The 27,115-nt window shown below is 47.7% G+C and overlaps 2 protein-coding genes and 1 long non-coding RNA gene across 6 annotated transcripts in view; 2 read left to right on the plus strand and 1 right to left on the minus strand.

Moving 5' to 3' along the window:
- The first annotated feature begins 2,001 nt into the window (after positions 1 to 2,001).
- On the plus strand, positions 2,002 to 4,399 carry POU4F2 (POU class 4 homeobox 2). The gene is made up of 2 exons (XM_079307271.1): positions 2,002 to 2,884; positions 3,331 to 4,399. The coding sequence occupies exons 1-2, from the start codon at positions 2,585 to 2,587 to the stop codon at positions 4,270 to 4,272; spliced, it is 1,242 nt and encodes a 413-aa protein (XP_079163397.1). The 5' UTR covers positions 2,002 to 2,584; the 3' UTR covers positions 4,273 to 4,399.
- Positions 4,400 to 8,221: 3,822 nt separating this feature from the next.
- Positions 8,222 to 9,537, plus strand: LOC306802817. Its single transcript, XR_013774480.1, has 2 exons — positions 8,222 to 8,298; positions 9,272 to 9,537. It is a non-coding gene; the product is annotated as an uncharacterized lncRNA (long non-coding RNA).
- Positions 9,538 to 21,110: 11,573 nt separating this feature from the next.
- The window catches only part of TTC29 (tetratricopeptide repeat domain 29), a 170,562-nt gene continuing 164,557 nt past the window's right edge, over positions 21,111 to 27,115 (minus strand). For all 4 annotated transcript variants that reach the window (XM_079305958.1, XM_079305956.1, XM_079305957.1 and 1 more), the window contains exons 11-12: positions 21,634 to 21,706; positions 21,111 to 21,253 (exon numbers count right to left, since the gene is read on the minus strand). In XM_079305958.1, coding sequence (XP_079162084.1) covers positions 21,669 to 21,706 — 38 coding nt within the window. In that variant the 3' untranslated portion in view covers positions 21,111 to 21,253; positions 21,634 to 21,668. The remainder of the gene's footprint in view (positions 21,254 to 21,633; positions 21,707 to 27,115) is intronic.

Genomic DNA, 27,115 nt, shown 5'->3' on the forward strand with positions numbered 1-27,115 from the left:
CGGCTGCTGCGGCTCCCCCGGTGCCCGTCCCGCCTCCGGGCGGGGGGTGCGGATGGGCAGCGCGGGGCTCCAGGAAAAAAAAAAAAAAAAAAACCAACACCCAAACAAATAAACAAAAAAAAATCACCAAGAGAATGGGGAAAATGGGAAAGCGCTGGGCGGTGGAGCCACGGGCAAGGCGCTGCCGGCAGCGGGCACAGCGGCAGCGCGGCGAGTCCCTGCAGCGCCGAGAGGCACCGCGGGGACCCCCGGGTCACCCCCGGGCCCGGCACCGAGCAAAGTTGGCCCAGCTCAGCGGCCGCTCCGCGTCCCGGCGGCGGCCGTTCGGAGCGGCCATGAGCGCTCAGCGTTTTGGAGATCGGTTGTCAGTTGCTATTAAAATCAAGATTAATTCATATTAACGATATGCGTTCTCAATTCTCCCGTGTGACAGCATACATTAGAACAACTATTGCGAGTAATTAAACTCAGTGCGGGAGGGGTTAAATGTATAGCGGAGGGGGGGGGTTTCCTCCTCGCATTTCTCTCCGCCAAAGTTGAGCCGGAGAGCCGGGCGGGCAGAGCTCCGCGCACCCGACAGGCTGGCTGCCCTCGGACCTCCCCGTGCCAACGAGGTATTCTCTCCTTCTTCTTTCCCCCTCCCTCCTTTTTTTTTTTTTTTTTCCTTTTTTTTTTTTCCCTTCCCCGGGAAGCGGGAGCTGTCCCTGGTTCTCCCGCCCGCGCCGAGGCGCGCAGCGCTGCGGCCGCTGCCGGGGAGGCGGAGGCGGGGGCGCAGGAGCGGCCGGGAGCGCTGCGGGGACCCCGCGGAGGGAGGCGGGGGACAGCGGCCTCCCTGCCAGCCCTGCCCGGGTTCGGCCCGCGACCGCCTCGAAACGCGCAAAATATTATTGATGGCTCTTTCTTGGGCGTTGGAGATGCTCGATGCTTTAGACTAATTAGACAAGCCAAAAGCCTTTTGAAGATTAAGCAAATTGGACAACCCTTGTTAATTAGAACATAATTTAAAGTTTGAAATTATATCACTCATGAAGTAGCCTAATTAGTATGACGATATGTTAATAGCCTACCGAGACACGAAGCGCGGAGGTTTGGCATGAACTCCTTAAAGGCTTGCAAGAAAATCCTCTTTCCTATGTTGTCATTAATAAAAGATTTCTATAGACTTCAGCCTTTCAACGGTGACATACAATTTATAGTACACACAATGCATTAGCCCATAGTGCTGCTCAATTTTTTTACTATTATGAAAACTAATAAATTCGTCAAGCTGAATTAAGCATACAAATCAGATGAGGCATAACAGATTACATATTGAAGCGCCGTGTCTCCCGAGCCTAAATGAAATTTCAATCTAATAATTCCTTCCTGGCCCGGCCATAATTTGTTTAGAGATGTTGTTCTACTTCTTTCCAAGCGCTATTCACACCATAATTAAATGATACTCAAGCTTTTAACTTTGATTTATTTCATTTCTCCGAGCTGGCGACAGTGAGAGCTGATACAATGTAATTTTTTTTATTTCCCTTAAAATTACCAAGTCTGCTGTTTAGGTGAGAAATTAAACACCTAAGCACTTATTTTAACCTTTCTGCTGCAAAGTGAAATTCATGGAAATAAACCCGACCACCTCCAGGAAAACTGATTTTCCCCAATTTCTTTTCTCTCTCTTTTAATTTTTTTCCTCCCTTTTTCTTTTTACTTCTTTTCCTGCTAGACAGGCGTGGGAAATTGGCGGGATAGCGGTGCGCTTTGGCAGGAGATTCCTGTGTCTCCCCGCGATGGGGGGGCCGCCGCTCCCGGCCTTTCCCCGCGCTGTTCCCGCGCAGCGCCCGGCGCTCCCCCGGTCCTGCCACCCCCGGAGCGGTGCCAGAGCAGCGGCGGGACGCTCTGGCTGTAGGCGCGTGGCGAGCCCGCACGGGACTTCTTTCCCCCCTTTTTAAAAATTTTTTTTTCTTTTCATGGAGGGTGAATTTGAGGCGGTGGGGTGGTCGCTTCCCCCTCCTTTCGATTTTTTTTTTTTTTCTGCCTTTTTGGCTTTTTCCCTCCCCTTTCCGGGAGGCGACGGGGCGCGGCGCGGCGGTGAGTGCGGGAGCACGCGTGGGCGTGGGAGCGGCGGGGGGCGGGCAGGGAGCGGCGGAGGAGGGGGCCGGGGCCGAGGAGGCAGGCGCGGAGGGCCCTTCCCGAGGAGTTGGGCTGTAGTGACAGGCGAGAGGGGAGGGGAGGGAGGGGAGAGAGTAAAACCCAGCGGCGCGGCGGCGGGGAGGGCACTTCGCGAGAGGCGAGGGCCGGCGCCGGAGCGGAGGCGGACAGCGGCGAGCGCCCGGGCGCAGGGCGGGCAGGCGGGCGGGAGCATCCCGCGCATCCCCGGCTCGCCGGAGCCGCCTCTCCCTCTCGTCCCCGGCGGAGCTCGGGCAGCCGGCTGGGGGGCGAGTGGGAATTTTTTTTTTTTTTTTTTAATTTTTCGGGGGGTGGGGGCGCGGGGCTCTTGTGGCTTTTCCGGGGGGTTCGAGCCCCCGGCCCCGCGCCCCTGCCCTCCTCCGGCGGCCGGCTGCCGGCGGGTCGGGCCGTGGCGGCGGCGAGCACCATGATGATGTCTCTGAGCAGCAAGCAGCCTTTCGGCCTCCCCCACGGCGGCGGCAGCGGCGGCGGCCTCCACGAAACCAAGTACTCGGCCCTGCACACCGCCTCGCCCTGTCCGTCGGCCGGCGCCGCCGCCCCCGCCGCCAGCTCCCCCAGCAGCACCGGCACCGGCGGCTCCGCCGGACGCGGCTCCGGCTCCGGGTCCGGCCCCGGCGGCAGCGGCGGCTCCGGCTCCAGCTCGGGCTCCGGCGGCAGCGGCGGCGGCGCGGAGGCGATGCGGCGGGCCTGCCTGCCCGCCCCTCCGGTAGGTGCCCGCCGCCCGCCGCCCCGCTTTAAGGGGAGCCCCTCGGCGGCCCCCCGGATCCGCCTGATGATTTTTTCATGGCCGTGCAGCAAATCACCCGGCGCCGCCGGGCGCTAGCCCAACTTATGCATGCGGCGGCTCTTGCCGCTCGTATTAATTTTTATGACCTGGGATGCTGCGTGCGGCTGGTGCGTGTGTCCGTCCGTCCGTCCGCCCGCCTGCCGCGGCTCCTCTGAGCGAGCGGCTGCGCGCCGCGCCCGCTCCCTCGCCCCGCTCGCTCCCTCTTCTCCTCTCCTCTCCTCTCCTCCCCCCCACCACCCCACCCCCCCTCCCTTCTCCAGGATTTCTCTTTTAACATGCTGGGAAGGTTTTAGTGGCACGGCGGAGTGCGCGGGGAGGCGAATTCCCTGCTGAGCGTTATGTGTGCCTTCTATTTGCAATTGCAGAGCAATATATTCGGCGGTCTGGACGAGAGCCTGCTGGCCCGCGCCGAAGCCCTGGCAGCGGTGGACATCGTCTCCCCGAGCAAGAGCCACCACCACCACCCGCCGCACCACAGCCCCTTCAAGCCGGACGCCACGTACCACACCATGAACACCATCCCCTGCACCTCGGCCGCCTCCTCCTCCTCCGTACCCATCTCCCACCCGTCCGCCCTGTCGGGCACCCACCACCACCATCACCACCATCACCACCACCACCACCAGCCGCACCAGGCGCTGGAGGGGGAACTCTTGGAGCACCTGACGCCGGGGCTGGCGCTGGGGGCCATGGCGGCCCCCGACGGCGCCGTGGTCTCCACGCCGGGCCACGCTCCGCACATGGCCGGCATGAACCCCATGCACCCGGCGGCGCTGGGCATGGCCCACGCCCACGGGCTGCCGGCCCACATGGGCTGCATGAGCGACGTGGACGCCGACCCCCGCGACCTGGAGGCCTTCGCCGAGCGCTTCAAGCAGCGCCGCATCAAGCTGGGGGTGACCCAGGCCGACGTGGGCTCGGCGCTGGCCAACCTGAAGATCCCGGGGGTGGGCTCCCTCAGCCAGAGCACCATCTGCCGCTTCGAGTCCCTCACCCTCTCCCACAACAACATGATCGCCCTCAAACCCATCCTGCAGGCGTGGCTGGAGGAGGCCGAGAAGTCGCACCGCGAGAAGCTGGCCAAGCCCGAGCTCTTCAGCGGCGCGGAGAAGAAGCGCAAGCGGACCTCCATCGCCGCCCCCGAGAAGCGCTCGCTGGAGGCCTATTTCGCCCTGCAGCCCCGGCCCTCCTCCGAGAAGATCGCCGCCATCGCCGAGAAGCTGGACCTCAAGAAGAACGTGGTCCGCGTCTGGTTCTGCAACCAGCGCCAGAAGCAGAAGCGCATGAAGTACTCGGCGGGCATCTGAGCCCGCGGAGCAGCACCGACAGCACCAGCGTCACCGTCACCGACAGAGAATTCGATGAACAACGAGAGCAACAACAAGGAAAGGAGGAAAACAACCCCAAACAACCCCAGCCCACCCCGCCGCCCGCCCCGCGCCCAACTTTCGGGGGGAACTTCCCCGCGGAGCCGCGCCCGGACCCGCCCCGGCAAGTACCGCTGGTTTTTATTGCTAACAGACCTCGCCCGGGTGGCAGCGGGGTGGACACGATGTCATGGCTTTCTCGGGACCCAAACTTGAATCTAGAGTTGAGGCTTCGCACCGCGAGAGACATCTCAAAAGTATTTTGATTTAAATAATAATAATAATAATGATTAAAAAGAAACAGATGGCAGGTTTTTCTGCATTTACACTGCGTATTATAAATATATAAATATATATATATTTTTACTGTGGTTATTATCCTTTTCTTTCTCTGAAGTTATAACGCTTAGGGAAAGAGCTGATCCTGCTGTGTTCACTGGTCTTCAAAAGCTATTATTAGATTACTGCCAAACAACCCCTTGTAAATTATTAATTTATCTCTCTAGCAACTTCATTTTGTGCTCATTCTAATTAATTACACCTCCTTAATCTAAGTCTTGATAAAAGTAAAAAAAAAAAATGTTAGTGAGAATCAAATATTTTGTGTTGGTAGGATTTATGAACGTGAGCTTTTCTTCTTCTGAATGTCCCTTTTGGCCATTTGTAAATTGTCACCGGAACCTAAGGTATTTCTCTGGCGAGTATTCTTATTCGTACGGCGTCGGCACCCTATAGTAGATGTCCTACATTATTTGTGTAGCCTGATTCACTGTCCGAGGTATTTGTTTACGGCGTTACATATTTAATGGGGATTCCCATAATGTCCCCACCACACGCTGCTCCCGAAGTGAGAAAGGACGTGGCCGCGTAGGTGACAGCGCTGGGGGGGTGGGGTGGGATTGTCGCTTCGGGTTTCTTGCCAGCACAATATCCGTCTTTCTCGATTTCAAAGATGTATCGCGACGGTATTCAGACCGGCTTGGTTATTTATTTATCTATCTATCAGATTGGTTATTTATTTATTTATTTATTTATGTGGTCGGTTATTTATTACCTTTAATTGCAATACCTTTTCACGGAGGAAAGTCCCTTTTTGGAAGTCTGTTTGTAGAAAAGCCAAATTAAAATTTGTAGGGAAGGGGAGCGAGCGAGGCTGCACTGCTTGTAAATTCACAACCGGTTTGGTACATTTGGAACAACAACAATAAACTGAGGGTACTCGGTTGGGTACCTGTATGTATTGTAAATATTTCATTGGCGTTGACGCACATATAGATATATTCTTACAGATTTCGCTGTATCGCTGTTCTATCCGAGACTGTTTGAAGTCTTAAGTTCTGTACATGACCCGATTTCGTTGGTTTTTGTTTGGTTTTATTTTTTAAATTTATTTTGTTGTTTTTGTTTTGTTAATAGGAGGTTTATTTATTCTAGTAATGTACCAAGTTATTTTTAAATGTTGTTAAATCGTCTTTCATTAAAAAAAAAAGAAAACAGGAATTTTTACGTTTTCTTGGCTAAGCGCGTTTGCTGCTTCTTGTTTTTCCACCGCCAGCCTCTGCCCGAGGCCCGGGGAGCGACGGGGCAGCACCAGGGACAGATCCCGGCTGGGCCGTGCCTGAGCGCGGGGACGGGGACACGGAGCTCTGGGGCGTCCCCGCTCTGTGTCCCACCCGGCGAGGGGGGGCCGAGGGTGCCCCTCAGGCTGAGGCAAGGAAACGACCCCCACATTTGAAAAGGGAAAAGTAATTTCCCCGCGCGGCTCTCACAAAAGCGCGGGGGGGGGGGGGGAACCGACGGCGGCGGGCGAGGCGGGGGAGGGAGATCATACACGATCCGCGATTAAATATTCATATTTCCGCCCAGCCACCAGCTCCAGCTGCAGCTTCAAAGCCGCCCGGGCACGCCGAGGGTGCCGGCGGCTCCGCGGGCGCGGAGGCAGGGCCGGGTGTCCCCATGTCCGGCGGGCACTGAAGCCGTGTCCTCGCCGGTGTCCCTGCCCTGCCCGCCAGCCCTTGTCGCTGTCGCGGTCCCCGCAGCGCAGGGCTCAGCTCCCCGGGCGGGCTGCCCGCTCCTCCATCCGCAGCTCTTTGGGAGGGGGTGGCGCTGCCCCGCCGGGACCCCCAGGGCGGAAAGCGCCTCCCTGCCCCGTCCCCCGAGGGCTCGTTCTGGGAGGGGAGGTAGGGCAGGAGGGAAAGGGCAGCGGCCGTCGGGGCCAGGCTGAGCCCCGAAAGCAGCAGAGCCCCCCCCGACCGTGAGCAGGCGAAGGCAGCGAGCGGCGAACAGCCCCTGAACCGCCGCTGCGCCCTCTTAAATGAGCCATTCACTTAAAGGCTATTACGGGCGAATTAATAAATTACACAGCGAATTATTAAATCCAATAATTACAAGGAAATAAGTGAAGTAATCATTAGTTATCTCAGCTAATTACTGTGGGTCAGAGCGAGCGAGAATGTGAAATCCTCCTCGGGAATTGAAATTAACTTTGCACTGTGAGTCTCTCTGCTTGACATCCCCAGTCTGTAGGCACATGGCAGCTCCCCTGTGAGCTGGGCTTTCTATTTAACTTGGAGAGAATGGAAATAAAATTAAGTGGCGATGTGATAATAGGAAGCTGCTTAGAAAGCAAACGCGGTGGGTTTTATTTTTTACCTTTTACTGCCCGGAGATAGATCGCTCTCTAGTTTGCCAAATTAAAAACCTGGGGCAATTAGCGACTTCTCCCAGTACCTGCCGGTCCCACGCTTGCAGATGATTAACATAACGAAAGGCAAGGAAGAGCCGGGGGGCCTGAGGGGTGTGCGGGGGTGCAGAGGTGCCCGGGATCCGGGAGAACCGGGCCGGGCGCCAGGGCAGCCCTTCCCCTGCCCGGGCCGAGCAGGACTGAGGCACCAGCGTGCTTTGTTTTGGGAGACAATAAGCTGACGAGCTCTAATGAGGGTTCTCGTCTCTTCCGTTGATCCTTTCGCCAGATCCTCCAGGAGCCCCCCCTCTCCCCATACCCATTTACAGCATCACTTCCCGGCTTTCCTTCACGTGCATCTTTTGTAAACCAGCAGATCTATAGGCGGAGATGCTCACGCTGCTCTCGCCGGGCTTTGCCCGCATAAAAACAACAACAACAACAAAATAACTGCTGTGCGTGCACGGCGAGGGAAAAATATCTCGGCTTCTTTGCCTTATCAATTGCCAATTAGGTGGACAGTCTTCCCCCTCTTTCCTTGCTCCAGTCTGGGATGATAATTAAAATTTAATTGAAGCCTGGGAGTAGCAGAGCTCTGTCTGGGACTGTGGAATAGAATATTTTAACTGTACATTTACACCAAGTGTCTGGCTTTCAAAGACGTGACTGCTTTTTAATCTCGAATTAGAAAACCACAGACCTGAAATTAAATATTAGCCACCCTCGGCTCCCTTCCTTCCCGCCACACTGTCACGCTTGTGTTTGCCTGCCTTGCCCCACGACACGCACACATCCGCGTCTCGGGTCTCCAATTACCCTCGCGTTAATAATAAATGGCTTTGCCGGGGTGCGGGTTTTCCCCTTCTTTTCTCTCTCTATTTTTTTTTTTTTTAATGGGTTAATGCAATATTAATTACTCGTAGCTGCTATAAGAATGCCGCCGCGTTTTTCCAGGAACAAATCGATGGATCGGGGCGGCGAGCGCGGAGCAGGAAGCGCAGCCCCGGGGCCGCCCGGGTGAGTACGGCCTCCAGCGGGGCGGCTCGTCGTTTCCCTCCCCAAACCTCTCTCGGGGAAACCCCAGCAGTGCCCACATCCCGGGACAGCCCGGCTGGTTTGTGATCCCGCGCGGGTGACCGGGATGAGGGGACAGCGTTCCCCTCCCTCTTTTATGGTTGTTGTTGATTTTGGCAGGTGAGACCCCCGAGCCCTCCCGGAGGAGGGAGCCCGGCGCGCAGGAGGGGAACCCGCCCCGCGGCTGCGGCTCGGCGCGTCCCGCAAAGGTAAAGGAGGGGCTTTGGAGGGAACAGAGGACACCCCGCGAGTCAGCGGGGCGAGGGTGGTGGGATAGAAAAGAATCACAGCCCACCAGCCAAAAACATCCCCCAGGAAAATCCGCGTGTTCCCCCAAGAGCCGTGGATCCCCTTCCCAGGGCAGGGAGTGCTGACCTGCTGACACGGCTCCTCCGTGCGGGAGCATCCCGGAGGCCGGGCAGGGGCCGGGGGTGGCGGGCAGGAGCCGCGGCCGCTGCGCGGGGCAGGTCACGCCTTCCCTGGCCGGGGCCGGGCCCTCAGCTGGCACTTGTTGAAAAAAAAAAAAAAAAAAAAATTAAAAGTAAGAAATAGAAAGAACCCAACCTAACGAAGAGACCAACCAAACCCTGCCCCCAAAACCGGCCACTACCCCCGAACGAAAACAGCGGAGGGAAAAAAAAGAGTGCGCTCGCAGCGCGCCGGCGGCAGCTGGGACACCCGGGAGCGGCGTGTGGTGCGGGAGCGGCTCCGCAGATGCGTCCGGCTCCTGCCCCTGCCCGGCCGGGCTGCTCTGGGCTCTGCCCCCGCAGCGGCACAGCCGCCCCCAGCCCTGGGAAAGGAGCCTTCGGCCCCCTCCTCCTCCTCCCCCCGCCGGGAAAGCCGGGGCCGCTTGTGCGCGGCCTGGCGCGGTTTGTGCGGATGGCGCTGGGCCGGGGCTGCGCTCCCCGTCGGGGCCGCGGCATCGCTCGGGCGGCGCGGCGGGGCTGGACTGGGCTCGCCTCCGTTTATACAGAACAGGATCATTTACATAAGTCCTTAAGGCAAATAACTGTTGGGGCTCTAATTTATATCTGATCGAAAATTAGCCGTCATTATGCGCTCCATTAGCAGCGTCTTTAATGTGCTTCTAAGCACCATTTGTCAAGCGGCTTGTTAATATCCTTCAAGTCTTTAAAGTTGAGAGCTCATTAAAGAGTGCGCTCTGTTATTGATGTAATTTAGATGAGTTTGGAGGAGGGAGCGCGCCGCGGACAACCTGGATGAGCGGGGAGAGGCTGGGGCTGCCCCCGGGCCGGGCTCGCAGCCCCCCGGGCACGGTGGCCCCTCAGGCGGCGCCGGGCCCGGCCCGGGCTCGCTCCCGGGGAGCCGCTCTGGCCGAGGCGGAGCGAACCCGGTTAATGGTGTGCAGACGTGACTCCGCCGCCTCCCCCCCACTCCATCGGAAGAGCATAAAGGCCAATAAATTACCTCCGCTGCTTATCTGAAAATCCATCTATCCTGTCGCTTTTTTTCTTCTTTTTTTTTTTTTCCCTCTCTCCTGGAGGAGCTCGCGTTTGTGCAACGCGCCCCTGAGGGCGGGCTGTGGGGCAGCGCCCTGCGGCCCCCCCCGGGGGTTCCGGGGCCCGGCTCGGCCCCTCCCGCCCCGAATCCTGCCAAACCAGCTGCCTGTGGGGGTGTGGGGGCAGCCCCGGCTGAGCTCTGTGTCCCCCCCTCCCCCGGTCCTCCCCTGCGCCGCCGTCCCCGGGCTTCCCCCGGGCGAAAGCAATAAAGCGGGTAATTAGACTGCTAAAGACGGATGTAAATAACGGGGAGGAGGCGGCGGTGACAGGCGTGCCACGGGGCCGCTGCCCCGCGGGGATGAGGAAAGGAGCCCCGCAGTGCCCGCCCCGAGGCTCCGTGAGGGGTGCCCGCTGCCCCGGAGGCACCGGCACTTCAGGAGGGACTCGGCACCCACGGGAGGATCCTTGGGCCCCGGAACCCCCAGGGCGTGCAGGGCAAGGGCCAGGGCAGAGGGGCTGCGGTGCGGGGACCGCTGGAGATTTCTGCGGCCTTTCAAACCCCGCTACAGCTCGGCAACCCCCCGCAGGGGCTCCGAGTGACCTTTCACACAGGCTTCTGTCAAAGCTTCCCTTCACCCCACGGTCCCAGGGACACGCGGACACCCTGGGTATTTTTCCTAGAAGTGTGATGTGTAAGCAGCCACGTGTGATCCAGCCCTGCCCAGCACTGGTGCCCTCACCCAGGGATGCTCCCTCACAGCAGGTGGGGCACATCCAGCCCTGCCCCTCACATGACTGGTGGCTGCTCCTGGCCAGCTGGACACATCTTCTGTACCTGGCATGCTCTAGCATGAGGAGTCCCAGTCCTAGAGCCTGGAGATGACCTGTCCTGGAGCCACCACTTCTGTACTGCTCCCCAAAGCTCTCTGGGCAGAGGAAGAGAAAAATACCCTCAAGGCAGTGAGCGGAAACAGCGCCGTGGGTGGGCAAACGCATGAGGCACAAAGAGCCACCAGGCGGCCCGAGGGTGACTGACGAGCTGTGCTTGTGCCCTTGGCGATTGTCACCAGGAGCACACAGGAGCCCCAGCACAGTGGCACATTGCCCTGAGCTGGCTGGCCTCTGTTCACTCTGTCCATCTGCGTGTGGCATCTGGGGACAGAGTCCTCTCAGGGTGTGTGTGGGCACGAGTGGGTGGCCTGTTGGATTTGAGGAAGGCTGGTTGTGTGATGGGAAGCCCTTTCTTACCCATCTTTTCACTCCCTCATAGCTTTTCTCTTGCATGTGGCACCACATTATTTTGGAGGGAAAACCATGGAAGCAGTCAGGATAAACTTTGAGAATGCACATTTTTTAGGGAGGAAAATTACAGGGAGATTGCTTTGTCTGTATTGAACAAAGCTGTTCCAAACCAGGATGTCAAATAAACACTTGCTCATGACAGATGGGGAGGGAAACCCATGGAAGAGTCTCATGTTTTGACCACACCATTTTATATCAGGAGTGGCTGCAGCTTTAACAAAAGTAAAAAGCAGTTCAGTTTCTAGCCATATTTTGTGGCAGAACATGTGGATGTGCAGCAGCAATGAACCATGTCCTGTTCTCACCCTGGACACCCTCGTGGGGTGGCTCCTGGCAGTGACACGTGTGGCAATGAGCACTGGGCAGCAGCAGGGCCAAAGAAGGGCGTGATGAGCAGGGCTTGGGCAAACCTGGGCATAACAAAAGCTTCCACCCCACAGGTGCACACAAACATACAGACACAGCAGATGTTATTTAAAAAAGGCAAAAGGTGTTGTCTTATGAAACAGTTTTTACAACCTGAGTTGTAAAATTTCTTTCCTGATTGCTTTTCCTTTTAGAAATACACATTCTTTAAGAATAGAATATCAAAATGCAGTGTCTTTGAAAATGACTGTGAATGGACACATCTGGTGCTTGATACTAACCCTCCCAAATTTCTACTGCAAAAGGTGTCTCACCAAGCCCCCAGTGGAGCTGAGGGCATGGGATTTTTGGAGGCACCCAGATCAGCCCCTCTGGAGCCTGGGATAGCATGGCAGGTCAGCATCTCCTGGCTGTGGCTGCAGCAGGGAAGGAAGCAGGGCAGGGCACCAGGCTGGCCACAGACAGTGGCTGGAGCCAGTGAACCCCCTCCCAAGCAATGCCTGGCCACGGGCTGGGGACAGTGCCTGCTCCAAGAAGGCTGCTGAGTGGTGCCCACGCAGTTTTGGGAGGCAGGGGAATAGAGGAAGGGAATCAGCTGTCACAGAGTGCTGCTTGGCCCCAGGCTGGAGAATGGCTCCCAGCTGGTTCTGCAGACTGGCAGGGAGGCAGCCACCAGAGACCACCCACCAGCACCTAAAGCTTTCTCTCTTCTGTAAAGCCTCTTCCCTGCTGGGGAGGTCGGGCTGTATTTGGCCTGGATATGAAGACCAGAGCCTCTTTCCCCACCCAGCTGAGCTGCTTTGGCTCCCTGGCCCGGGCAGCAGCACTTCCAACTCATGGGACAGTCTGATTACAGCCAGACAGCTGATGGGCTCTTGCCCCCACACAGGTTTGCTGGACCAGGGCTCAGTGAGATTCTGACCTCTCCAGGGATCCTGCTGCCTGTCCTTTGGGTGATCCCAGGGCAGCCCTGCACCCCAGTGGCCCCACACATGTGCTGATGAACAGGGACACGTCAGGCATGGGATGGAGCTGTCCCAGGCAGCCCACGGGGATGGAGCACGAGGCAGCCCTGGGAAGGTGGGGAGAGGCTTTTCCTTCTTTTAGACAGCTGTTAAAACGTTTTCATTTAATCAGCCTTAGCAACATGGCTCAGTTAAACAGCTGGCACCCGGGCTGATGCGTGGGGATGTGTAATTTTGATTCCTCCCTTTCTGTTTCAAAGCTGTGTCGTTTTCAGCACTTTGATCCAGAGACTAAACTTATTGTGGCATATTTATGTATATGACATTTTCGTTAGCTCCTTTATTTATTTATTTATTTCTGCAAAACACAGCACTGACAAGGCTTCTAGTGCCGAGGCAGAGGTGCTCTCTGAAGGAAAGCACGTGGTCCAACTCCAGTATGTGCTGCAAGAGTCCTGTTTTATACAGGTCACAGGCTCCAATGGCAGGAGCAGTGGCAATGTGTAGAAGAGCTCATGCAGGAAAAGCAAAAACCAGTCTGGGCGTGAGTGACAGTGTATTTAATGCTGCATTCAAATGGATTGGTTTTTGCTTTTATAAAGATGTATTTTTCTAGAGTTTTACAATTCTTTCAGGGTCATTACAGCAACTCAGTGCTTTTACCTTTCCTTAGTAGCAGCATATTGATCCCCACATCATTCCCAGGAAGTAGGGATATGCTGATATCCAATCTTACAGCAGATGAAAACAGAGAAGTTCGGGATGGATGAAGAAATGGAAAGAAATTTCCCAAGTCCTAAGAGGGCTCTTAGACCTGAGACCAACCCTGCCCCATCTGACAATACATCCAAAAAAACTGAACCAGTACCTCCCTTGAATATCTAACTCCCAGGACACTGGCAGTATGAGCTATTCCATCAAATACCCATTTCTCTCAGAAGCACAGCAGTTTTTTTAAAGTTCACCCTGAGGTGTACTGCAGAAGGGAGGTGAATGCTTCCCTGAATTTGGGCCTTTATGTTGGGTTCTTTGGTGTCAAATAAGGGTCACAAACTCTGGCTGACATTAGAGGATGGAGAATTAATAAATTCTCTTGCCTGGAGCTTTCAGTACATGTGATTTTCTTTCTGCCTTTTCCCTTGTGTGGGACACACATGGGGTCTGTCACCTCTGCACAGAAACTGTGAGGATACATCCACAGCTAAACCCCTTCCTCATCTGCTCCATTGGCCTGAAGAGGGCTTAAAAGACCTTTTTAACTGGTTTGAGGCTGGGGAGGTACAAACAGAGGCACAAACAGACAGGGACAGCCATGTGAATGTGGTTCCCCCAGGAAGGAAAAGGGGAACCAGGAAGGCAGGTCCCATCCATGACTGAGCCACCTGAGGAAGATATGAGTGGACATTCAGCAGCTGGGGCACCTCCTTTACCCTTTCCTGCCTCCCAGACAGCTTCTGTTCCAACAATCCTCATCCTCCTAGTGCAGCAGCAGCCCAAATGCAGCTCTGATGGCTGAGCCTGGCATTCATTACAGGTCCTCCTGTCCATGGACACCTGTGAACACAATGAGCCCTGTTACCCACATGGAAGCAGGACAACTCCTTTCTGTAGGAACATTTTAAACATCTCAGCAATAGTTTTAGAAGGTTTTGGGTTTTACATTAAGAGAGCCCTTACATGTTAAAAATTTAATTGGGAAAACCCAAAAGGTTAAAGTAAAAAAAGTTACTCCTTGAAAAGCAACAGAGGAATTGCTGGGGCTGTTCATTTCTCAACTTTAGAAAAAACTCTTTGACTCACATACCTCCAAACAGAATCCCTGGACAGTGCTGACTCTACCCCTTCAAATCATTTCCCTTCTTTGCCCCTGTGGGTGTTTGTGAGCCAAGTCTTCTTGCCCAGAGGAAATCACCAGGTGGCTGGGCTGTTTCCTTGGTTTTTTTGTCAGATCTCAGTGAGATCTCAACCAGATGCATGCTTTAGGCATGACAATCTTTGAACTGTCCCTGACTGAATAAAGAAAAATCAGAAGCTTTTCTCACATAATGGTACCTTACATCCAAAGGAGGAAAATCACCTGCAATTACAGGAGAAATATAACACTGAATGGGGTGGATTTTCAATCCAGGCTTTCCAGGAAGAAGATGTTGCTCCACTTTTCCTCTCACTTCAAAATTGCAATTCTTGCCTTGATCTGGGAAAGCACTGTGCTCAGATTACGGGCAAATACGATAAACCAACATCTCAGAACACATGTAGTTCTTTATTTTGAGGTACCTGTAGGCACTTTTGGCTGGCATTTCATCATACCTCAATCTTCTTTCTACCGAGGCAGAATCACTCTGATACACTGTAAAATAGCACTGCTTGCTACCTTACACCCTAGGCAGTGAGCTGTAACTAAGATGCACGTGTGCAACCTGATATTTTTTTGTGCCAAACACCTCTGCAAAACTAGCGCAACAACAGTGTCACATATATGTCGTTGTATTGCCCTGCTAACACCCCCTGATTACAAATACCCCACTTTGCTGAAGCAAAGTACAAAACTCCCAGAAGAATAAAAAATGCAATTACAAGTATTAACTAAATACACAGTATTTATGTGTTTGTTCCAATATTACATTTCTGTGGTCTCAAGTTTTTCCATCGTGGGGCGTTAAGTCGTGTTGGGACAATTTGTTAAATAATGTAGAGGCACTTCATCATGGAACAACATCTGAGGTGATTTACAGTTCTATCTTTCGGCAGCACACCTGTAAATGGCAATAAATAATGTTAACCCCCATTAAGGAGACATCAGGGTGCTTCCAGACAGAGGGAACTAATGGGGAAGCAGTTATGGGTGATCCTGGGTAAAAGCACTGCCAGTTGTGGTTGTTCCAATACACAGACCTGCACAGTCCACAGCCTGAAGAGGAAGTTCTGGGAGGTCCAATCAAGTAGTGGAATGGCAGAGTTTGGAAGGCATTTAGCAGGCTGGTGTCCAGAGATCAGTGACATTCCAGGCTTAAGTACCTTTATTTCTCTTGAAGCAGTAATGGAATTTTAATAGGTAAGATGTTTGCAGCAAAGCTCAATTTGAAAGAGCTCCTTGTTTTGACTTCTCATCTGTATCACATCTTCATTCAGCAAGGATAAAATGAAGGAAGGCTTAGAAGCATTGGAATTGGGGAGACAGAGGGGAGATGAATGAAGGTGAAGAAGGAAAAAAATGAGTCTAAGAAAAAGTGGGGAAGAAAGCACAAATGGGGAAAGGATACAGCAGGCTCAAAAATATCAGATTTACTGTAATTTGTATTTGTGTGTCAACCCAAAGCCTTATAGCTGGGGTATGAGATTCTGACTTAGTTCTGCTATGAATATTCACCTACTTGAAAAAAAGATTTATTTATTTTCAATGATGCAATGCTGCATGTGGAAAATGGTGAGAAAAGAGGATCAAGCTCCTAACCAAGGACTGGTCATGGCAAACCAGACAAAACATGGGAAGTACTTACCCCCAATGAGTCATCATCATGCAAAAAAACAGCTGGTCAAACTATGAAATAAACCTTTTCAGCTCATAGTGCTGTTATGAACACTTGTGTTTCAATGATTTTGAAGATGAATTCCAGGTAGAAATTAAAAAGGCCCCAGTACAGAGATCAGGAAGCAAAGTTATGGCAACCCATAATTGGGGCTGCCACATGCAGATTTTTACTTCAGCTTTCAACACCTGAAAATATTGAAGCCTTTGCATCAGAAGTCAAGAGCTGACCTGTCCTTCTGTTACAAAAGAGCTGTCACAGGAAGAAGCTTTAGCACACCTGGAATAGTCTTCAAAGGCTCAGAAATCAGAGAAAAAAGTAGAAGACCTTTCCCTTGTCTTCCTTGAACACAGCTCTGACCTATGCCTGAGATGAGACTGAACCAAACTCACTCTATTTCAGAGGTGCAAAAGCCTCTCCCTGGCTCGTATAGCCAACACCATGACAGGCTTGTGAGTCTGGGTTTGGCTCCACAGACTCTTTCAGCTGATGCAGACCACTATATATTTCCAGCACCTTTTTCCTTTGAAAAAATAGTTAACTCCAGTCACAGTCCTGAAGATATTTCACTCTTGTCTGATATTAAGAAACGTACAACAGAGACTGCAGAAATGAATTACAGCATCTGATGGTGAGATTAAACCCAGCAGCTTTCACAGGAAAGTGCATTGCCTCACTGATGGAAATACCCCAGCTCCCTACAGTGGGACATGGGATACAGGAGAGAGGGTGACTAAGGCAAGTCATACTTCTTGCAAACATATTAGTTTAGTTTTTTTAATCTTTTACTTTCCTCACCTTCACAGCTTGTTTATTTATTTACTTTGTATAAACTATGAAGTTTTGTGGCACAGATAGTTTCAGGAAGTTATTTTCTAGGCAGGTTCCACTATCCTGAATTTTCTAGTCAGGAAGAAGGAGATAAAAACCCTAGAATGTGACTTAAATGAGTGACCCCACCAAGGAACACTGATTACATCACCTGCTCCAGGTGGTTTGGTGTGTGTGTGGAAGTGCAGTCTTGAGCAGGTGCTCCTGTTTCTGCCAAAAGCCGTGCAGAACCTGGATGTGTCAGGGATGTTGCCCTCTAAGAACAGAGGTCTGTAGGGGTGAAGTAAAAGAAAAGGCCTAATTCATCAAAACATTCTAATATCACAGAGCTAAGAGTATCAAGGCTCAGCAGATGTGAAAGCTCATTGCAATTCAGAATGTTAAAGAGGTTGCTGTGAGAGAGAAGCAACCATGAGACTGAAAGCAGGTAATCCTGAACTTCCCTTATAATAAATAATGTTTGGTTTAATCTGTAGTGCAAGCAGCCAGCAATGCCAATGAAACTTTTCCTGGTACTTGCGTGGAAAGAGTGTCTAATTGTATTGAAGGGATAGCACAGCTCAGTGCAGAAGGCAGAAAAAGCTTTCAAAGCTGATTTACCTCTGTGTATGGGTAACTATGTCCCCAGTGAGGGGCTGGATGTGCCAGTCACAAAAGCTGCTTCTGAGAGACAAGGGCTACCTCTCATCTGTCTGTCTGGTGTAGGAGGTCTTAATCCTAGCTGGCTTTGGAGCTGAGCAGGAGTCAGGAGCTACTGCCACTCCCAGACACTCGTCTTAGCATGCTCAAGTTCCCAGTCCCTGGCTCGTGCATGTGCCACTGAAAATCTGCTGGAGAATGAGCAGCTGCTGAGACTGCTTGAGACTTGTGCCCCTCAGGATCCTCCTCAGCTCCTGGAGACTCCAGGCCTCTGTCAAAAGAGGATTCACAAATGGAAATACCCATTAACACACATTCTAGCTACTTGTAAGTATTTATACATATATATATATGTACTTGTAAGTAATATTGAGGTATTATGAAGTTATGTTATCAAACAAGACACAGGTTTGTTAAAGAAAGAAGGAAAGAGAGAAAGAGAGAAAGAGAGAAAGAGAGAAAGAAAGAGAAAGAAAGAAGTAAAAAAATCCTCATTCTCTTCTTTGTAGGAGCTGTCTTCAGAAATACCTGCCTGAATCTCAGGATAAAGTCTTTAATGCACACCACTTCTGAGGACTGAGTTCTCATCACTTGACAGCTGAAGCTCACAGAACTACTCAAGACTTTAACCTATTTCTTGCATTTTTACATGTATATTATCACTTCTTCCAGTTACAATCTACTTTTTCCTAGCAGGAAACTAACATGTGGCTTTAGTAATACCTATCATCAATCTTATTTATTCCATCTATTTCCAGGTAATTATATATAGAGTATTTCTTTGTCTATATTTGGATGGCCTATTTAGAGATGAATGGATTCCTTCCAGAATGGCAATGACCTTTCTGCGACTCAAATATTAATTTTCTAAATGGCATCACAGGTGAAATACCTTATACATCATCATAATTAACAAGATACACCCTATTAATGGTCAGAAAATATGCTTTTAATAATTATAAACAGAATCCTTTCTGAGATACAATCTTCCTCTCTGCTACAAACTGTTAGCCAATACCACTGGATACATTCTCAGCAAAACCTACTAAAGCCCTACTCAAAAAAAACAACTTAATTGCCAGCCTAACATACCCTAGGCACTCACAAAATGTAGATTTTAGAGACATTACATTTCAGAATGATACAGATATTCATCTGCTGTAATACGCAGGACGAGTCTCTGGTTTGAAATGGACTGGCATTATAGGCTAAACTGATCTGCCTACTTTCCTTACTTTGTTAAAGTTAACTCTGCCTGTGATTTCTGAGAGCACAGAGAAAGTTGTAAATTGCAATCCATACTCTGTCAGGAGTCCTCCCTCCTGATTGCAAATTAAGGGTCAGGGGATCAGGTGCTTTCTGGTAAAACTTGGAGGAAGGATTGCAAGGATAAAGAAGGAGTCAGTTGTTCCATAAGAGGAGCTCCTTAAAGGAATTAAAGCACCTCATGTCAAGAGACAAGGGACAGAATTTCTCTTACACCGGTGTGAGCTCTGATCCCCACAGATCTTAGGAGCAGGACTGTGTCTGACAAGAGATCAGCAAAGGGAAGTGATGTTGGAGAGCACTGCTAATTCAGAGAGTGGTGATTTTTCTTCTGCAGCAGCACTGGGTCGATACTTCAGCCAAGTACAGTGAGCACTGTGCTTTCAGCTGGGGTGTGGGAGTGTTCACTGGGGCTGCCGTGACCTGTGGAGCTCTGGCTGCTTCCAGCAGCTGAGAGCTTTATCCCAGGATCCTGTCCAAACAATGATCTATGGAACAACATCCTGCCTAACCTTCCACCCCATTAATTTGAAGGGGGAAAAAAACCTTTGTTTTCCCACTGAAAAAGTCTGCAAGGGGTTGAACAATGCCTGCATTCTGCCAGACTGAGAGTTACTCATCAGACAAATTGTTACTGGGATGGGAGACAGGTGTATCTAACACAATAAATACAATTTGCTCCCAAAGCTTCCTGACTTTCAAGAACAGAACTCACACTTGCATTGCTATAGGATGATAAATTTCCCCTTATTTTTATTAAAAGATCCATGATGAAAAAAATATTAAAAAGTATGGGGGATTAATTCATGACCAATTCTCACAAACATATCAGAGTTATCATGCAAGTGCAGAAAAAATTTTGGGAAAAAATAGTGAAAATCATGGATGCTATTTAACATAACTACACAATAACTTTTGAGACACATAAATAGAATGTTCAGTTCCTGCAGAAATATACATGGGGTTAAAAGCCATTAAGAATTTAAAAAGTTGCTCTTGATAAATTGGTAATTGTCTTTTTTAGAATATTGGTGTAGTTTATGTTATTTTATGCACCTATTTTTTTTTACTACAAAGGGCAAATTCAATTATGTCATTTCTTTTGAAAATATTTTGATAAAAGAAATTCCAAATAACTAAAATTAGCAGTCATGCTATACTTACAAAGAGTAGAAGAGCTTGTAGGTTAGTAGGATTTTGAGATATTATTTGCAAAATTGTGCTGGTTTTAGAATATTTTTCTTATTTCATATCAATATTATTAAAATATAAGGGGAAAACTTAAGGGGTAAACAATACAGATGTTTATATTTAATTCATAGTCCTGTTTCTCTTTCTGATTTCCATAAAATGTTTACCTCATTTTAACACTCAGCAAAGAGATTTGTTGCCTATGTGTGTGCATAATTGCATGTGGGAATATTTCTATACAACTTTTCAGCCTTGCAAAAGCCTTCTAAATTAGCATTGTTACAATAAGCATGGTGTTCAGACAATGATCTGTAAAAAAAAAAAAAAATTATTGAGCTATTTGTATTTAAATTGGATGTATACAACATTTTGGATCAAAAATAGTCTAATAAGAGCTAGTTAATGATATATTTTTACTGTTCTTTAACAGGGAGAAACCCCATTGTCACATGTCAACCAAATACTCAGATTACAATCCTGATGAAAACTGTGAATTGAGTTATTAGTTTGGCAAAAGCTAATGCTTGCTCAAACACCATCATAAAACCTGATTATAGGTCTAATAGACTTCACTACAAACTCTGAGTCTGGAAACCTCAATTTAAAGAAAGGAAAGGTCAGTTATTGGGAGTGATAAAGTTTTGTTTGTTTAGTTTAAAAGAAGGGGTTTTCTCATAAGTGAAATTATGAATCACCAGTTTTCCTAAATAAAATTCAAAGGTTCCAAATCTTGCTTTTATGTGTATTTTACAAAGTGATCACTTCCATCTTCTGTCCTCTAATTCTTCCTAATGCCAACAGCGATGGCAGCAGGCTCTGAGGACTCAGAGTCCTCTGAGGACTGTGAAGACCTCAGGTGTCAGTGGGTCAGTGGGGAACCCACTGTCAGGAATTTCATCAGCTCAAAATGGGACACAATTTTTTACAGAGAGTCCAAAATCAGTGCTTCAGATTATTTACCAGAAAGAAGCTAAGCAGAATTTTAGTTTACCTGATGGTGTAAAGTGCAGAATCACAGAATGGGTCAGGATGGGAGGAACTACATCTGGTCCCACCTCCAGGCAGGGTTATCCCACAGCACATGGCACTGGATTGCATCCAGATGGATTTTAAACTTACCTGGTTGTGTTTTGAGTCTAACCTGTGATATAGATTGGATCAAAACTGCAGCATAGTGTGCCACCCAGGCTGGAGCAATTCTATTTCAGCTACAGCTGAACTCCAACCATCACATACATGCTAAAATTACTGGTAGCTCTATGAATAAGTTTTTCTGAAAGGGACCAAATCTGGGATTTAAAGAAAACTCTCCAGACACATATGAGCCTGATCTTAAGGCATTGAGCATCTTGGATTGCCATTCATGTTTAGTATCTTAACAGGAGGATCTTGACACTTTGGAAGACACTGAGCAATAGGGGCACAAAGTAAAAACTTTCTATTCTACTACTCTCAGTATTTTTAAAAGATTTATTTCAATAACAGTTTTTTTTTTTTTATATAATAGCATTTTAATGACAAAACTTGCTGAATTTCCTACTTTGTTGCACTACTCTTCAAGGATCTTCCTGTACTCAATATACATGAACTTCTCTCTCAATAAGCAGGCATCCTCTAGAATAAAAAACAGCAAATAGAAAAATATTAAAATGTCAGAAGTTTATGCATCTACATTGATATCTACATGCTTTATATTTGTGGTTGGCATCTGATTAATCAGATTTGTTTCTGTCTCAAAGGCTTATTTCTGTAAATTAGAAGTAATTACACGATCAAAGGCAATTAAATTCTAAAACTGGGAATATGTGTAAAAAAACAGAGGGAAGTGTGAATTCATTCATTTATGAGCAGGAAAAATATAATTATTTAGACATAGTAAGACAAAGATGATGTGTAATTGCTTGTCAAAATCAGGTTAAGTATTGATAGCAATGACATTTTGTAAAAATCAGCAGATTGGTATAAAGTCTGCAGATTAAGAACAAATACTGTACCAGGAGGAATTAGAACTGGTGTCTTGGACAGAGGCTCACAGAGGCTTTGAGGCACTTGTTTCTTTACCATGTTCTGTTAAAAAAAAAAAAAAAAAGTGCATGAATATTTTAGACTTACAACACTTTTAATGTTTAAAAGGCCTAAATGGCTTAATTGAAAAACACTACCTATGGTAAAAAGTCACAAGAGAAGGAAACCTGAAAAACAGAGAGGTGAGTCACATAAGGCATAATCCTATAAATACAGAACTGGCAGGGGTTTCTGCTCTCATTTCTTGCACTCCTGTGCAGCAGTTCTCCAAGAGGACAGGTCTGGGTGGGAACAGCTGGGGCTCTGCAGTTCTTGACAGCCACAGAGTTCATTTGCTCCAGTGATGCTGTCTCATTCCTTCCTCACTCCATTTCCACTCCAAACTCCCACCTCTTGGCTGCACTTGCTGCTCTGTTCCCACAGACTCTCCAGCAACACACCTCCCTCTGCTTCATTCCACCCACACCATCTCTGGGGCATTGCTCCTTATTTTGGGAACTACTGATCTGCTTCACCTCCTCAAATGAAGAAAGCACACATGTATATCTGGTCCATCCCTGACATCTATTCTCCAAGGCTTCTGATGAAGGCTGTTTCACAACACCCTTAATCTCTCTGTTTCAGTGCTTCACAGCCTCATTGCTTGGTTTCTTCCCTAATACTTAAGATAAATATTTATTGCAAATTAAACTGATTTTTCTCTTGTTCTACTTTTTGCAGACACAAAGCAATGGAACACTGTCCTCTTTTAGAATATCTCCTAATAGCTTGAGAAACTATTTTCTTTTCTCTAATCTTCTCTTTTGGAGGCTAAGCAAACACAATCTCTTCAATACTTGGAAGGATCTCATGTTTTCTTAACTAGATCCTCCTCAATTTGTCACTACCTAACACTTTGTAATGTGATGCCTAAAACTGGACTTCAGCTTTCAGCCACAGCAATACCAATGTTGTTTGTATGGCATCATAATTTAACTCATGGCCAAAATAAATCATCCAGTTCTGGTGGGAGTAAGAAATAATGTTCAAAGCAGTGTCTCTGCTGGTGCAATGTCTAGAACATATTAAAACTACTGATTTATGTTTTGTCATTTAATGGGCTTTTATTAAGTATAGTTGCTAACTAGGACTTAATCCATACTTGTATGCAAGCAAGAACAGGATAAGTAAATCTATGTAAATCTAAGAATATCTGAGAATTAGCATTCCCATATAGAGTCTCATTTTGCATGAGGGCAGTGTGTGTGCTAGTTGTTTACTCTGTATTTAATAATGTAGTTATTCCAGGTGACATGCTCTGAAACCAGGCCTAAAATAAATGAATGGCAATTCCTTTCTTAGTAGACCAAGTCTTAAATGAAAAAAATCTAATAAAACCTGCACAGTTCTGTTTGGTTTAGGAACTCAGCCAGTGGGAAGCAGCCCAGAGCCCCAGGCAGTCCAGAAGTGTTCACAGGGGTCAGAACTGTGCTGTCCCACTCCAGCTTCACACCAGTGCAGTGTTACTGCTCTTACCACTGGATGCACCTTGGTGGAAAAATGGTGCAAAGTGGGTGACTCAAGCCCAAAATGTGGCTGGGTACAGCAACATCTGTATTTCCAGGCAAGCACACAGAAGAACGTCTCTGACAGCTACAGACACTGACACGTACAAGAGATGGTGGAGATGTGCACATAATAGATGGGGAGTTACAGCAGAAATTGCTTTTCTCATGCACCTTTTGGCCTTTTGCCTTCACACTTGGACACCAAGCTATTATTAGCTGATTAACAGTTCTGCCCTCCCAGCACATATTAAGCATATCAAGGATAACTGATGGAATACTGAGCCATAAATGTTTTCTTGGCATTTGTTTGGCCTATGCTATTTGGAAACAATAAAAGCATCTCATATTCATAATGATAATACATATACACCACCAGAGATAACACCATCAAGCATTCTCCTTTCATCTCATTGTGCAAAATGTGGAGATAACATTAATATGTATTAATAGAATGTAAATATAATTAATCATAATAGGAGTCCCTGACAGATTATCCCTGCTGTTGATAAAATATAATTAAAATTGGTCAGATTTTCAGTGCAGCTAGAATTGGCATCTCTGTTCCTTCTGTTTCTGTGTGTCTATCTATGGAACACTACACTTCTAAAAATCTCATTATTTAATGATTTTTTGGTACAAAACAATGCAGGGATTAATATAATTTACATTATATATAGTGAAAAGCCATACAAAAGGAAGAAGGTCACACCCACAAAGACTGAAGCTACAACTAACTCCAGAGAGGATAGAAATTTTAGGCACCATTGTCTCAAAAGATTATAAAGAAAATGAAACAGATGACACCTGAGACTGAATGCCCATGTGATGGGAAAGCATTCAAATCCAGGGTTTGCATTATTCAAAGACTGCTGGACTTTTTCAGAATTCCACTGAAAACTCCATGAAGTGATGAAGTAAGAAGTAAGAGGACTATTGTTTCAGGGAGCTGAAACAAGTTTGGAAAAAAAAAAAAAAAAAAGAAGAAAAGTTTTTGAGGAGATGACAAAAGTAAGAATGAGCACAGCATGCATGAGGTGACCCAGAAACCATTTTTCACTGTGTTTTCCAAATTAAAAAATGAGGTTGGATCTACTAAAAGTGGGAAGTGGTGGGCTTGGACACAAAGCAAGGGCTTCTTTGTGCACTGCCACCTCATCCCTGGAACTCCCTGCTGCAAGATGCTGAAGATGCAGTAGCTTTCTGTGGGCTCAAGAAGTGCCATGGCAAACAAATAGAGGGAAAGCCCATAGCCTCTCCTGCTCCTCCACTACAGCTCCCCTGCTCAAGCAGAACCCTCCAAGACATCACCTCAAACAAGACATGGTAACACACTGTTATGTTCTCACATGGATTCAGGTGCATGTACACAAACAAGGCTCTGTTTGCAACTCCTGCTCATGAGACTGAACTCTGACTGTAGTGTACATACAGAAGTAGTAATATAAGGCAACACAGCATTTTCATTACATCTATTTTCCTTTAACAGAATTAATTCCACGTATTCAGATCCACCACTAGCCAATACTGCATTCTTTGTCACAAAAGGGAGGGAAAGCAAAACTATCTCAATGTATTACCATGTTGGTGCAACACAGCTGATGAAACACAGCTCATTATTGTATTTTAAAATTTACTTGCATTTTTAAAGGTCATATAGCAGCTTCGAGTTATTTAATCTGAAGAATGATGTAATGGTGTAAGAATAGAGCTGAAAATAATATGACTGCTGACAACATGCTCATCCCATCCTTGTAGATGATCTTCCTATGTATTTTTCTATCTTGATTAATTAAAATTGATGCAATGCTTTTTAAAAGCATTTTGGGCCTACCTGTTTAACCATGTATCCTGACTTGGTTCACTTGGAATGGAGGCCGTTGTACTTGGAGGTTTTATTAATATAAAGATTAATGAATTTGTACAATTTGGGCATGCAAAGCATTTCTATCAGGCATATTCCATTTAGAATAAGCAGTAAACCATATATAAGGGTTGTGTCAAAGTTTACTGAATAGGGCCCTTGGTAGCTAATGTAACATTTCTCCAACAAATCAAAGGTATTGTTCTATGCTCACATGAATATACAGTAGCCATTACCTTAAATTTAAAACTCACTGTGAGCAGCAAACACACTGTGGGGATATGAAGGCCATATTGTATCAGTGGAGTCTGCAGAGATTTTCTTCATATGGCTTTGCCTGGTTGAAATATATGTTGCAGTTGAAAGCTAAAGGGATTACTTTTGAATAGTCATCACAAAGGTTGATTATATTCGTATATCATTTAGCTGGACCCTGCAGGCTATTATTCCATTAGCTGTGCTGGCCCTGCACTGTCAAAAAGTTGATCGTATAATGTAAAAAGGGTCCATGCTATGTTAAGGTATGTGGAGTAACTTGAAGCAGTAATCTTTTAAGAGAAGTACAGCTCTGTACTTGAAGGTAGATTGCCTTTAAAACAAATACCCCCAAAATGGAATAAGTACAATAAACCTTCCTCTGTTTCCTATTTTTCCTTCTTTGAATAGGCTGTATGCAATTTGAGTGAGCTAATTGCACCAGGTAAGATATTGGCTATGGAGCATTTTTTTCATGCTCACAGCCAATGAACTCCACCTCAAAATAGCTGTGTCTTTACATGAAACCCTTGTGGAAATGATGCTTCTGGTGAAACAGGCTTGCTGATTATGTTTCCCTTGCACATGCACATGCACAACACACACATTTTCTTTCAGTGCTTAATAAAATGGATCTTCAGATGGTTCCATTATGTGGATGCCTTAATATTATTTTATGCTAAAACATGGACAGCGCATTAGATTGAAAGCATCTTACTGTTCCAGGAGGCAGAGCAATCATGGACTATCCCTGGATAGCAAATGCTCCCATTGGGGAAACAATGCCAACAACACAGGCTAATGAATCACAGCAATTATTAACCATGGGCATTTGGAAATGCCACACATAATAGAGGTGGACTCTCAAGATTAGGAAGGTTAGAAGGTGGGAAAGAGAAAAAGACAGAAGATCATCCAATTGCATTTTGGAGTAAGTTTATGGGTGAGTATTTGGTTCAGTGCACTGCCCAGTTGTGCTCATGTTTGCCTCTGTCTTTCTAAACAGGCAGAGAAAGAAACCATTTAGATAGCTTGGTTGTCTCGGCTTTCAGATCCTTGAAGGACAACTTGGCAAAAATAAATAAATAATAGACACACACATACAAGACCCTTTGGGCTTATGGCCTAGTTGCAAGTGAGACAGTACTTTGGTATTACACAAAGTTGTCTATTTTAGATTGTAAAAGCAAGAGTTGGTTCTCTTTCAGTACACCATATATATTATTTAGGGCAATGAATGAATCTTTATGAGTAGAAATGGGAGCCCTTAATGAACTACAGCAAGCACTTGAGCAGGTAGATTTCTCTGAAAAAAGGCTTCACAGATGGGCAAGTTTATGAATGAGAACCAGATTTTATTTTATAAGCTTTTGAAGAGCCTACTGACTATGGCACTATAAAGAAAGTGGAAGGTTTTTCTAGTTTGGGTGAGAAAACCTAAGAGGGATATGAATTTTTCTCTGACTGATAATTTTCATTGTCTACTTATTCATATTCAACAGCAAATTAACTGTCCTCCCTTACACAGTTTGGGCATGTTCCAGACATTTGTACAATGATGGAAATCTCTCTTGATCTTACATTTTTCAGTTCTGTGCATTGTTATATATTGATCTGTGAATGAAAACAATTTATTGAATATCAATTTTAAATAACAGCTCTATCAGGCCAAATTGCTGACTGCAGATAGAAAGCCAGGCATTTTTTCCAAGGCAAAAATATGACACTGTGTCTTTTGTCTATCCAGAAGCTAGAGATCAGAAAAAATCTACACAAGTATTGGCAACA

Source organism: Erithacus rubecula, assembly GCF_903797595.1.
Source record: "Erithacus rubecula genome assembly, chromosome: 5".
Lineage (NCBI taxonomy): Eukaryota > Metazoa > Chordata > Aves > Passeriformes > Muscicapidae > Erithacus > Erithacus rubecula.

Bases quoted from the DNA above. Each gene is read 5' to 3' on its own strand.
- POU4F2 (XM_079307271.1), top strand. From the start codon at position 2,585: ATGATGATGTCTCTGAGCAGCAAGCAGCCTTTCGGCCTCCCCCACGGC. The intron at 2,885-3,330 runs GTAGGTGCCCGC...TTGCAATTGCAG, and splicing joins CCTGCCTGCCCGCCCCTCCG to AGCAATATATTCGGCGGTCT.